The following is a 13,878-nucleotide window of genomic DNA, read 5'->3' as shown; positions in this document are numbered from 1 at the left end:
GAGCAAATGTCTAAAATGTGAGCTGATTTAAGATGGTGACATAATGTCAGCCAAGACCAGCTGCATATTATACAGATGACTGGATACCATGTAAAGAACAAACAGAAGTGTACTTAGTTCTCCAGCTATATTTGTTAATTGTAAGAGCTCAACATCTGTTAGGTATCCTGTTCATCTAGCCCAGGGGTGGGCAAACTGCGGCCCGTTAAGCTTTTTAATCCGGCCCCCCGAATTTGAATCAATTATAATGGTAAACCTTGTTAATGTTTTACTCTCCCTGCAATTGTGGCGTTTATCGCTAGATGGGATACTCTGACACACTGACCTTTGTTGAGGTGCGCTCTTACGCTGCATTCAAGTGGTGTCGGAAGACCCGTCTTGCCGAGTTGTTTTTCCCAGTAGGAAAGTGATTTTTACGATCATTCCGACACCGCATGAACGCATCATTATTCAGCGTTTTCCCTCTTTGACAGCTCAACACTTCTGCAATGATGAGCGGAGCTAAAAAAAGAAAAGTGGACAGAGAATGTCGAGTGTTTAATAAGGAGTGGACAACTAAATATTTTTTTACCGAACACAGATCTACTGCTGTATGCCTGATATGCAAAGAGACTGTGGAGGTTTTTAAAGAGTTTAACATCAGCCGTCACTTTACCACAAAACATGCTAACTATGCTAGCAAGCAGTCAGAGAAAGAACGGGAAGCTACTGCTCAGAGGTTGATAGCTAATTTACAAGCTCAATAACGTATTTTTCATCGTCAAAGTGCCATCCAAGAGTCAAGTACCAAGGCCAGTTTTATGCTATCATTCAAATTAGCAAAGGCCAGCAAGCCTCTGTCTGACGGGGAGTTTTTAAAGGAATGTATGGTGGAGGCAGCAGGTGTCTTGTGTCCAGAGGCCAAAGACAAGTTTGAAAAAATCAGTCTATCACGCAAGACAGTGACTCGCCGTGTGGAACTGATAGACGAAGAGCTAACTAGCAACTTAAAAAAAACGGCGGAGTCATTCACGTTTTATTCATTAGCTCTGGATGAAAGCAACGATGTAAATGACACTGCTCAGCTCCTCATTTTTATCCGAGGAATTAACAATACTTTTGAAATAACAGAGGATTTTTTGACAATGGAGTCTCTGAAAGGAAAAACACGGGGGGAGGACTTGTATAGCCGAGTGTCTGCTGTCATTGAAAATACGAAGCTGTCTTGGAGTAAACTTATCAACGTCACCACAGATGGATCTCCAAATTTAACAGGGAAAAATGTTGGCCTGCTGAGAAGAATCCAGGATAAAGTGAAAGAAGAAAATCCTGACCAGGATGTTATTTTCCTTCACTGCATCATCCACCAGGAATCTCTATGTAAATCTGTATTACAGCTGAATCATGTTGTGAATCCTATCGTAAAACTTGTCAACTTTATACGTGCAAGGGGACTTCAGCACCGTCAGTTCATCGCGTTCTTGGAGGAAACTGATGCAGAGCACCATGACCTACTTTATCACTCCCGTGTCCGCTGGTTAAGCTTGGGAAAAGTGCTTCAACGAGTGTGGGACCTCAAAGAGGAGATCGGTGCATTTTTGGAGCTACTGGGGAAGGCCGACGAATTTCCTGAGCTGAGCAACAAGAACTGGCTTTGTGACTTTGCGTTTGCTGTGGATATATTTTCACACATGAATGAGCTGAACGTGAACATACAGGGGAAGGATCGGTTTGTGCATGACCTGTACACAAGCGTGAAAGCCTTCAAAGCCAAACTGGCTTTATTTTCCAAGCAAATCCTAAATGAGTCATTCACTCATTTCCCCACACTAGCTACACTGAAAGAGGAGGCTGGCGCAAAAGTTAAGAAATACAGCGAGACACTGGATGCGCTCCACAAAGAATTCTGCCGTCGCTTTGTTGATTTTGAGAAAATTAACAAGTCACTTCAGTTGGTGGCCTGTCCCCTGTCACAAGACCCCGAAACAGCACCAGAAGAGATGCAGCTGGAACTGATAGACCTTCAGGCTGATGCTGTCTTGAAAAAGAAGTTCAACTCTCTTAAACTGAATGACTTTTATGCGTCACTTAATGAAGCGGTGTTTCCAAACCTCCGGAGGACGGCACAGAAGATTCTGGCGTTGTTCGGCTCGACCTATGTGTGTGAAAAGACGTTCAGCGTCATGAACTTCAACAAAGCCAGCCACAGATCCAATTTGACTGACCAACACCTCAGATCCATCCTGAGAATCGCCACAACAAAACTGACTCCAGACTTTGATGCGCTTGTTAAAAAGGGACACCAACAACACTGTTCCCACTGAAATCAAAAGTAAGTTTCTCTGCTCTTAAACATGCATTTACGTGTTACATGTCATTTCTGTTAAGGTGTGCTCATAAGTGGTGTGCAGGTGCACTGCCTTCTTAATATAAACAATGCACACCAGATATATTTAACATGGCCACATACTGGCATGTTGTCACTGTTTCGATCTGCATGTCCAACCATTTTTGAAATGTTGAGGAGGAGAGTGATGATAATATCCTGAAGGATATCAAAACTTTAAATGCTTCAAAATGGTAACTGTTAGTATTTTTTTTTTTAAACTGTATTTTGTTAATGGAATTTTCAGTGTTTTAAGAGTCATTTCAATAAAGAAATACTGTGGGACTTGGAAGAGATATTTTGTTGTATTGCTTTTGTTAATTTTCTATTAAAATTAAAGCACGTTTTCTACATATCCCATGTTATTCTTTCTCTTATGAGGTGAATTACTAAAACACTCCATCCATCTGCTCCTGGTCCGGCCCTTCTGTCAAATTTTAGAACCCTCTGTGGCCCACGAGTCAAAAAGTTTGCCCACCCCTGATCTAGCCAATAGTCGCTCCACTGTGTAGTGCCAAACTGTGCACTTGGTTTGCCTAATTCTTTAGAGAAGCAATATTAAAGTGAAGTAATTCATTTAATTAGTTTAGCCCTGTTTATTAAATAAGATCAAAATTTTCTGTGCTACAAAGCCAGAAGGTATGTAAATGCAGTTTATGTGCGGTTTGCATCAGGATATACAACAGTGTACGATATTGCAGACCTCTCCAAAATCCCCAAAAGGATTTTCACTTTGTGTTTGATTAAGTCAAAATAATTGTCTAGTTTGTAGTTATAAATTTGAGTTAAGAACTGAAGCAAAATCACTTGGCCATACTTAACTTATGTTAATGTTTGTATGTAGACTATAAATACCAACCTGCATGCAAAAATGGAGCTTTTATCCATATTTTCTCCTTGCACATCTAATAAACCCAACCTTAAAGAAAAGCTGTTTTGCATTTATCTTGCAAAGAGCAGACTTGAGTTGCCTGCATGAACTAGCTTGCAGCATTTTATTCATTAACTGCTGTGGCATTGTATATTTTTATTTTTAAGTTAAATTATTTCTTAATGATTCTGGTTTAAGTGCCTTGTGTAGGACGGACGTTTTGCACAGAAAACCGTAATGTGAGCAGTTGTAAGCATATTTTTTTTCCCTTCACATTGCTGCATTCTGCCCTTGTGCTGGTTAGTTTTTTGTACTGATTTGCAACCGCATTTAAATTCCTTATCACAAGTGGTCAGTACAGTACAATAAAGCCACACAGGAAATTAGATATTGGTTTTACACTCGGCTATCGTGCTACTCGATAAAATTGACATAAAGAACATTAGCTAATGAAATGCAATGAGTTCAGCTAATAATACCTAAAACAGGAAATTGATTGTGGGATACATATGGGTAAGAAATGTATTTGTAATATGAGCGTGCATGTGTGCAGCTGCTTTTTTTTTTTTTTTTTTAAGGATATGTCTGTGTGCCTGTGTGTGTTTGTGTTTATATTGATGTGTTTGTGTGTAAGTGTTTGACCTTTGCTAGGTATTGCTGATATGCCTGATCTATTCCAGTGTTAAGTAGGATACTGAGAAATGGGGCAGGACAAACCACAGTCCAATTAAAACTGAAGCTGTTGAATTAAGGGATCTAGAGGGAAATCTATACAACAGGGTGTACCAGGAGGTTTTGTGTGCATGTGTGTAGTGTGTCTGTGGTGAACCTTAAATAGATTCTACCAATGTTATCGCCTGACTAAGTCTCTCCACAGATCATGGAACTGTGACCAGCTTTTAGTCAAGTGCACTACTATGCTCAGTACATTTAGTCTGCACACTCCATTTTGTGTCTTTGTGTGTGTCATTTCACACAAAAAGAAAGTAAATTTGTGTTTGGTTGATTATTTCTTTGTTGTACGTAACAGAGAATCTGATACTGTTGTAAAGCCTGTTTATTTCCACTTAAATTTGTAAGGAAAATGCATTTGTGGATTGAGCAGCAGAGTTGAGTATGTGGGTTACGTCCATGAAAAACTTGCCAAATCTTCTCTGCCAATGCCAAACATCTTATTTAGATAGTGACTCTTATTTTGAGCTTCTGGTACCCCAGGTGCTGACAATCAGGCTTGTCATCATTGGAAGCAATCCTACGGTGGCCCTGACAGATCAAATCCACCGCAACCTACTAAAGCACCAGCAAATAGAAAAACACTGCAAAAGCACTCAAAACACAACAGAAGTTAAATAAAACACACGTGGAGATAGAAAAAGAAAAAAAAAAAAAAAACAACAAAAATTGAATAAAACAGAACAGAAAAATTTTTTTTCTGGGGAGACAATGACGTGATGGAACAGAAGCGACATGCTAATAACAGTAAATGGCTAAAGCAAACATGAATCATGCCATTAAAACACACACTAGCTTGCGTCTTTTTCTCCCTCACAACACTGAAGAATCTGCCTCTTCTTTTAAGTGTGTCTCAGCAGTCCTTGGCATGTTTTGGTTTCTGTCACTTGTGCAGCAGTTCTGTCACGTTCGTGTCTTCCCGGAAACATTTGTTTTGTTTTGTGAGATTTTGGTTTTTTTTCCTACTTCTGTTGTGGTTACTGTGCTATTTTTGGTGTTTTCTCCTTGCTGGTGTTTTCATAAGTAGCGGTGCCACTGTACAATCTCAATGCAGACAGATATCAAGATGAGATTCCAGTGGCAAGTCTGGGACCAAATTCTATTCTCCAAGATGATAACCCCACAGAGCGGGCTTTATCAGAGACTACCTCTTGAATCTGAGAGTAGAGAGGATGGAATGGCCGACCTCAACCCCACTGAACGCTTGTGGGATACGCTTGAGCGTGCTGTTCATGCCAAAGTGACCAACACAACTACACTGGCTGACAAGCAACAAATTCTGGTCGAAGAATTGGATGCCAACCCACAGCAGTGTATGACCAGCATGAGGAGGTGTCAGGCTGTTGTGGCCCTGTAGGGTTCTTCCACGTGCTACTGAGGCCCCTGTTTGTTAAATGTGTAAATTGTTAAATTGCCAATATGTCTTGCATCTTCAGACTTCAGTCATCCAATCCAACAAATGACACCAAGCAAGAGTCAACAGCAGAATAAGCTGTTTTGCAAGAGCGCAACCCACATAGTGAACTCTGCTGCTTAACCCACAACTGCTTTTTCCTTACAGATGTGGCACCATTTAAGGAGAAATAATCAGGCTTTCCAGCGGTATCAGATTTATTGCCAAAAAGCTTCGTTACGACAAAGAAATAATCAACCAAACACAGATTTCCTTATTTTTGTGCTAAGTTTATGTTTGTGTTTCCTCAGCTCTCATTTAAGGCTGTAAACTAAATATCCGGGTGCATTTGTGTCTACCCTTGGCAGTAATTACTAAGACTATTGAAGCGTCACCACAGACATACACACAGCACAAGCAACAGTGCACATGCACACAGACAGAGAGACACATTGACTGGTAATTGCACACCGCCCTCCATCATCTTGGCTTCCTTCAGGGTTCAGAGCTGTGTGTATAAGTGAGCACATGTAAAACTGTAGAACAAATAAGGAACCCAGTTTACATTTCCATCAGTTCTCTGTCCTTCAGTGTTTCCCACCAGGTGCCACTTTATTAGTCTTCATCTTCACACCTCAATTCTCCTCTAATCCCAGCTGTTCCCCCAAAAAAACACCATGTGTTTTACCTTTAATGCATTCTCCGACTGGTCTAGTGGTTGCATTTCATATACAGTATATATCAGTTACCCTGCGATAATGGTCATTAACACAACATAATGTCACCAAAATTTCAAAAACAAAGTTAGGTATAGAAGTAGCTTTGACTCGCAAACAAACCTTGCATTCTTATTTTCTTGTCATCATAAAAAGTTGTTTGTCTATTCATGATAACTTGAATGAAAAATTAAACAATTTTCCAAACATTCACTCCTGACCAGTATTTGTACAGTGGCACTTTTTTTTTTTTTGTTTCCCTACTTCTACTAAAATAATGGCTTCTGCATTCAAGTGCATCCACTTTAATTTGAGTGGTATAGCAGGTCAAATAATATAAGTCAATAATAATGGTGGGCGTGTGGTGGGGATAGCTGAAGGGCCAGACTAATTGGACAAATACTACACACATGAAGTCACAGTAATCATTTTATTAAATATGCTGTGACTACTGGGTGAAAGAATGTGTTACAGTAAACAAGTGCCAAAGTCCTTCACCAACAGGCATTACTGGACCTTCACTGAAGTCACATCCATCCATATATATTTTCACCTGTGGGGCTGCCATTTCCTCATCCACGGGTGCTGGGCACTGTGAGAGTAACAGCACTGAAGTCTAATGGCATTGGTATGGGGGCAGCAGGGAGAGGCAAATATATTTTGGGGGAGCTGGTGCCACTTCATACCCCCACTCTAGACAGGACCCTTCCTGATCAGTTCAGTGACTGGAGGATATTCTACCTCTGCACACTGAAAGGTTCTTCGGTTGCTTTGGCCATGTGTTTTATGATCATTGTCTTGTTCAGTTGTCCTGGACTCATTCAGTGCATTTTGATCATCAATAAATGCCAATTTTCCATTTCCATGCACAAGCCATAACAAACCCACCATTATGGTTGATAGATGAAATTAGGCCTTGGGTCATATCCTCTTGCTTTATTTTTCCTCCATACTTTCCTCTTTCCATCATTTTGCTAGAGGTTATTTTTGTTTCATCAGTCAATAGAACTCCTAGAGAGAGAGTTCTGTGCTGTGGTCAGTCCTCTAAGGTTCTGGTTATGAAATTGTCTCTTGATCACTGGGGGAAGGAAGGAAGGAAGGAAGGAAGGAACGAAGGATGGAATGGAACAAACGAACATTTACATCCTGGCAAGCATTTTAACATGTTATGCATGTTATGCAGATGATTTTGTGATCGACTTTTGCTTGTTTGCCATTTTCTGTTGCTTCCTTTCCCTGCTTAAGTTTCATCTTTTGCACTTCTGTGGTCACCTGGTTCTATATCGAGTCAATCTAAAGGTCAAAACTCAACTCTTAATTAACGCTGAGCCATGTGTGAGCTCTTCTGTGCATGAGCTAACACTGAAATGACAACCAACTGCCTTAGAAACCTTTAGTAGCCAAGTGTCAAGCCAATTACTTTTGAGCCCTCGCAATTTAAAGGACTGTATCTAACACAAAGTTCTTGCAATATTGATGTAATATTGCAGCTATGGCTCGGCATTTTAATGCAGTATCATTATTTTCCTTAGAATCAAATGTGCTGAACCACAAAGCATGACGAACAAAAGTCATGTAACTGCACAGTACTGGAATTTATACTGTCTGCTATATTTATCTGTGACTACATATAAAGCAGCCCAGAGGAGAAGCCTTATTAAAGGAAAATTAAAGGAATTCTTGCCATGCTTTTTTCCACTTTCCATCTCTTTTTACGTCTTTCTACTCTGTCTCTCTGTAGTTGAGTTTTGGCGGGATGCCATACAGTGGGAAGCCAGTGGGAGGAGGAAGGAAAAACTTTAAAGGCTGCATGGAAAGCATCAACTACAATGGAGACAACATTACAGACCTCGCCCGTCGAAAGAAGCTAGACACCTCCAGCTTTGTAAGGGAAATGTCCATCTATCTTTCCCTTTCTTCCACTTATCCAATTCAGGGTCCCTGGGAGCTGGAGCCTATCCCAGCTGCCATAGGGTGAGAGGCAGCATACATCCTGGACAGGCCGCCAAGTCTAACACAAGGCTAACACAGAGAGACAGATAACCATTCACACCTATGGGCAATTTAACATCACCAATTAACCTTCCTCCTTCAGTCCCACTAACTGCATGTCTTTGGACTGTGGGAGGAAGCCAGAGTTCCCGGTGAGACACACAGACATGGGGAGAACATGCAAACCACCGTGCTGCCTTAAGGGAAATGTGGAAAACATCAATTTAAACATTTTGGAGTAGCATGAATAAAGGCAGCTGCCTACTGAACATGCTCATTATTGTCCCACTAACTCCATATTTGACCTAACTGTGGGTCTGATTATTCACTGAACCAGAATACTTTAACAGATTCATAATTAATCAGATACAACTGACCTGTCAGTGGCCCCTCCATGTGTGTCCTTGTTGTCTTTGCAACCGTTGTTATCATGGCTGCAATTTTACTATGATCTACAGCACCAAGACAGGATTTCACTGCACTGACTGTGAAACAGTTTGTTTTCCACATATCTTGATGATATGAGAGGCACATTAAATGTCGTGTTTCTTTTCATGAAATGCACTCAGGATGTAACTTCAGCACATCAAGTGCCTTACCATCCCAAAAATTAGCTGCTGAAAAATCACTGATGAGCGACTGTAAAGTCTGAGTCATAACTCAGTGGATGGCCAGTGTACCTTCTTTGATCCCTGTTGAATTGATTAAACAAATAGTTGGACTAATCAAGTTCATTCAAACCACAACTGTAATTCTCTCTGATGACTTCACACAGCCATTTATTTCTAATCAAAACAGATCTGCTCTTAGGTTTTAGAGACACACACACACACACACACACATACGCGCGCCCACGTGCACACACACACACAAATGCAATCAGGAATCATCTATAGTTGGTACGGCAACTCAATACTGTGTGCTTGCTAATGACTAGATTAAGAGCACAAGGTTGGAGAAACTCAATGATAATTAGTGCCTAAATTCCACAATAGTGTTTGTTTTTCTCCAGCACACAAAATTCACCCAGGTTACTGTTTAACCCTGTTTCTCGGCACAGCGGTGCATTAGCTACCACCGTCACTCACAGCAGGAAGCTTCTTGAGTTGAATCTCCCAGTCATCTTGGCTCATATTCTATTTTTACCTGCTGCATGGCTTTTCTCCAGGTATTCCTGCTTCTTCCCAGAATCCAAAGACACAAAGAAAAAAGTCATTTATATTTTCAAAGACTGGTTCAGTTAGAAGAAAAAAAATGTGTGTACAAGCTTCATCAGTCTGTGAATCCAGCTTCATTGACGAAAATCGAATTATAATCATGCTGAAGCTAGATTCAAAGCAACAAAAGCGCGGTGAATAAGTACAAGATTTCCTTAAGTGTTTGAGGTATTTATTTCACAGGCAAGCCCCATTAAAGGCATTAGCTTTGTTTTTGGCGGCTCTGTTTGAAAACTAATTAACGCCCTGTTGTCTATCTTCGTTCACCTTTCCTCTTTCTAATTCTGTCTCCTAACAGCGGAACCTGTCATTCACCTGTGTGGAGACCCACACCTTCCCAGTCTTTTTCAATGCCACCAGTTTCCTGCAGCTGCCAGGTCGAGCCAATCATAACACAGTATCTGTGGGCTTCCAGTTTCGTACGTGGAACCCCGACGGCCTCCTCCTGTTCAGTAATCTCGATGATGGCACTCTGGAGATCTCTCTTGAGGACGGCAAGGTTGCAGTTCATATCAATGTGACAAAGGCGGCCAGAAACTACCGCGTCGATTTATCATCAGGTGGGTTTGACTACAGATGCACATAAAATCATATCACTCAACTTAAACAAAAACTGTATAGAATCACCAGTCAAATCTGATTACAAGTCACTTTAAAGGCTTGGTGACTTTGACAACAAAATAAGATTTAATAAAATTTTTTATTTTTTTTTTTCTCACAAAAATTGAGTAGATGATGAGTAGATATACCTGCCACCTCACAGCTGACAGGCTTGCAAACCGCAAGCACAGCTGGCTCATATGTTTCCCAGTTCGGGTGTTGATTGGCTTCTTTGCGCTATGAGGATGACACTGAAGCAAAAAACAAAAATGTTTCCATGAAATTTCATGTGCATGATTAATGTTGATTGAAGTAAAATGCATGGAGCTTTGAACAAAAGCAAATCTGACTTTTTGCTGCATGTTGGGAGTGTTTAAACCAGCACTATCCTGAAGTCTGAGGTCTTGCTTTATGTGGTCTTAAGCCCAACAACATCAACATGCAGTCCAGTAATGGCAGCAGTGGAGTTATTACGCTTGTATGTGTGGGTAATCCTCAGGTTTCCTCCTGTTCTAATCACTCTGTTTCAAACTGAGTTTTTCTTTTTGGCTCTGTATGTCAGTTGGCTTGGGTTTTAGGAGGATGCTAAAATACGTCAGAGGATGAATTGAGGGGTAGCACCAAGTTCCAGTACAAGGTGATTAAAAATAAGATTAAAATGCTGATTTTCAAAGATACTCTTGTCGATTCCAAGAATAAAATTGAGCTGAAAATAAGCAAAATTGGTGCCTCTTAAGCTGCTGCACATAAAGTGGGAATTGATTGTTAAGGTAGAAACAAAATAAGGTTTCAAATCATTTTCGCTGCAATACTGTCTTCAGTGGCTCTTTATATTCAATTTATTTTACTCCTATCTGACCGCCTCTCTTGTTCTTGCCTTCCCTCACTCTTATTTCTTCCTTCCCCCTCTTTCTTTCTCCCTCTCTATCTGTAGACACACTCATTTATTCTGTCCACTGCTGCTTTAATAGGCCATTATGCCCAGGGGTAGGGATTATTACAGAGTTACCCTCTAGGCTAATTGGGATTGAGCCTGCGATTACATCAGCATTACCAGAGTACATAGACACACAAACACATGCTCGCACATGCAAACACATGCTCCCTCCTTTGATTCTGTTATTAGTATCTCTAAGAAAGAAAGCCAAACTGGCTTCTAGCTTCAATGACACAGTGGGAGCTCAGTAGACTTTTAATGAAATGCTTAGTCCCACTTAATGGCAAATATACTGGGGAGAGACGTGCAGACACGCACACACTGAAGAGCAAAACGAGTGAGAGAAAAGAGAGACTCCTTACGGACAAAACACCGTCCAGTTTTCTTTTCCCGCTGGGGATAATTTGTTTTTGGAGCTGTTAACTGACAGCTTATGCAGACATATAACTATTTCCAATAGATGAGATAAGTAGTATTTCTTTTTTTTTCTCCAAAAATCCAGAAAAAAATTACATAAAATTATAAACTGATTTGCATGCAATTGAGTGAAATAAGTATTTGATCCCCTTCAACCCAGCAAAAATTCTGGCTCCTGCAGACTGGCTGTGGTCCAATGTGGCACACAGATTACAATCAATGGATAAATCAATTAGAGATACTCCTGATCTGAAATTGTTATGTGTATAAAGCACACCTGTACATAGTTTCTTCCATTCCAACCTTTACACCACTATGGGCAAGAGCAAAGAGCTGTCAGATGACATCCAGAACAAGACTGTGGATTAACAAGATTGTATATTTCTTTCATTCGGAAATGGAAGAAATATAAAATGACCATCAATTGCCCTCGAGATGTTGTCTCATGGGGTGAGGATGGTTGTGAGAAAGGTGGTCGATCAATACAAAATCATGCAGGAGGAGCTTGTTAATGATCTGAAGGCAGTTGGGACCACAGTCACCAAGAACACTATTGGTAACACACTACACTGCAATGGACTGAAATCTTGCACCCACAAAGTCCCCAGCTCGAGAAGGCACATATACAGGTCTGTCATAACTTTACCAGTGAATATCTAAATGATTCAGAGAAGGCTTGGGAGAAAGTGCCGTGGTCAGATGAAGCCAAAATAGAGCTCTTTGGCATCAACTCAATTTGACGTGTTTGGAGGAAGGGAAATGCTGAGTATGACTTAAAAAACACCATCTCCAGAGCATGGAGGTGGAAACACTGTGCTATGGGGCTGTTTTTCTGCTAAGAGTACTGGACAGCTTCATTGCACTGCGGGGCCAATGGATGGGGCCACGTACCATAAAATCGTGGACAAGAACCTCCTTCCTTCAGCCAGAACACTGAAAATGGGTAATGGATGGGTCCTCCAGCATAACAATGATCCAAACATACTGCTAAGGCAACAAAAAAGTGGCTAAAGAAGAAGAACAATGAAGGTCATGAAATGGACTAACCCGTCTCTAGACCACAGTCCTATAGAAAATCTGTAGAAGGTTGCCAAACAGCAACCAAGAAACCTAAAGGATTTAGAGAGTTTCAAGAAGAGTGGGCCACGTGCAAATCTGGTGACCAACTACAAGAAATGTCTTACTTGCCAACAAGGTTTTCTCCACCAAGTACTAAGTCATGTTTTGCTTGGGGATCAAATACTTATTTCACTCAGTGGCATGCAAATTAAAGGGCTTTTATGTAATGTGTTTTTTTTTCTGGATTACTGGTTGATATGCTGTCTCGCTCTTTTAGAAATAAACTACTATAAAAATGAGAGATTTCGTTTCTTTGGAAGAGAGCAAACTTACAAATTCAGCAGGGGATCAAATAATTATTACTCCCACTGTATGCAGAAAAGCATCTCTGAACATCTATGCTGACTCCTGAAACAGATGGGCTACAACAGCAGAAGACCACACAAGGTTCCAGTGCTGTCAGCTAAGAACAGGAAGTTGAGGCTACAGTTCACTCAAGCTCACCAAATTTGGACAATAGAAGACTGGGAAAAGTTGTCTAGCCTAGTGATTGAAAAGTGTTGCCTGGTCTGTTGAGTCTCAATTCCTGCTGTGACAGTCAGATGGTCGGGTCAGAGTTTGGTATCAACAATGTGAAAACATGAATCCATCTGGCCTTGTATTTGCAGTTCAGGGTGCTGCTGGTGGTGTCATGGTGTGGGGGATATTTTCTTGGCACACTGTAGGCCCCATAGTATTGACTGACCATGTCTTTCCTTCACGGTGTGCCCATTTCCTGATGGCTGCTTCCAGCGGGAAAACGCACCATGTCGTAAAGCTTAGGTCATCTCAAACCGGTTTCTTGAAGATAACAATGACATCACCGTACTCAAATGCCCTCCACAGTTAGCAGATCTCAATCCAATAGAGCACTGTGGGATGCATGTGAAGCCAACAAATTTGCACAACTGAGTAATGCTATCATATCAGTATGACCAAAAATCTCTGAAGAATGTTTCTGGTGCTTTGTTGAATCTATGCCATGAAGAATTAAGGCAATTCTGAAGGCAAAAGTGGTCCAAATCCAGTACGAGCAATGTGTATGTTTTATAGCTGCAGATGAGTGTAATTTTAAATACAGATCCTTAACCGGATATTCCATTACAAGCATATTTTTCCCCCAAGAAACTTATTATTTAAAGCTCCATCACACAATGTTTTTCATCAAATCAAATTAATTGCTGCAAAGATTTAGTTACTGAGAGCTTGAATTAGAGAAAGGTCTGTAACAAGCCAGTTAGACCGAGATTTTTTTCTTTCTCCCCCTCAGGACTTAGTGGATCAGAATAAGGCAAACATGAAAATCAGTGTCAGACATTTACATAATGATAAACAACTGATAGACAAGTGTTCCACGTTTGGATATATGTAAGACGTTATCTAGTAGAATACACTGGGGCTCATTGATGCTGTAACGGAGGCAGCACTCTGATTTTTGCCAAAGCTGCCTAATGCACTTTTAAAACTGGTAATTAATTCTGAAAAGTAAATGGTCAGGTGCAAAACAAGAAACAGGGAGGGACGAAAGGAGGTTTGTGAA

At 40.7% G+C, this 13,878-nt stretch overlaps 1 protein-coding gene across 1 annotated transcript in view; it reads left to right on the top strand.

Moving 5' to 3' along the window:
• The window catches only part of cntnap2a (contactin associated protein 2a), a 214,228-nt gene that overhangs the window by 41,942 nt on the left and 158,408 nt on the right, over positions 1-13,878 (top strand). Inside the window, exons 8-9 of the mRNA XM_030756212.1 lie at positions 7,819-7,962; positions 9,585-9,846. Of these exons, the coding sequence (XP_030612072.1) occupies positions 7,819-7,962; positions 9,585-9,846 (406 nt within the window). The remainder of the gene's footprint in view (positions 1-7,818; positions 7,963-9,584; positions 9,847-13,878) is intronic.

The sequence above is a fragment of the Archocentrus centrarchus genome, chromosome 20 (genome assembly GCF_007364275.1).
Source record: "Archocentrus centrarchus isolate MPI-CPG fArcCen1 chromosome 20, fArcCen1, whole genome shotgun sequence".
Lineage (NCBI taxonomy): Eukaryota > Metazoa > Chordata > Actinopteri > Cichliformes > Cichlidae > Archocentrus > Archocentrus centrarchus.
The sequence above is the reverse complement of the archived record's forward strand: the minus strand, read 5'-3'. Positions and strand labels throughout refer to the sequence as shown.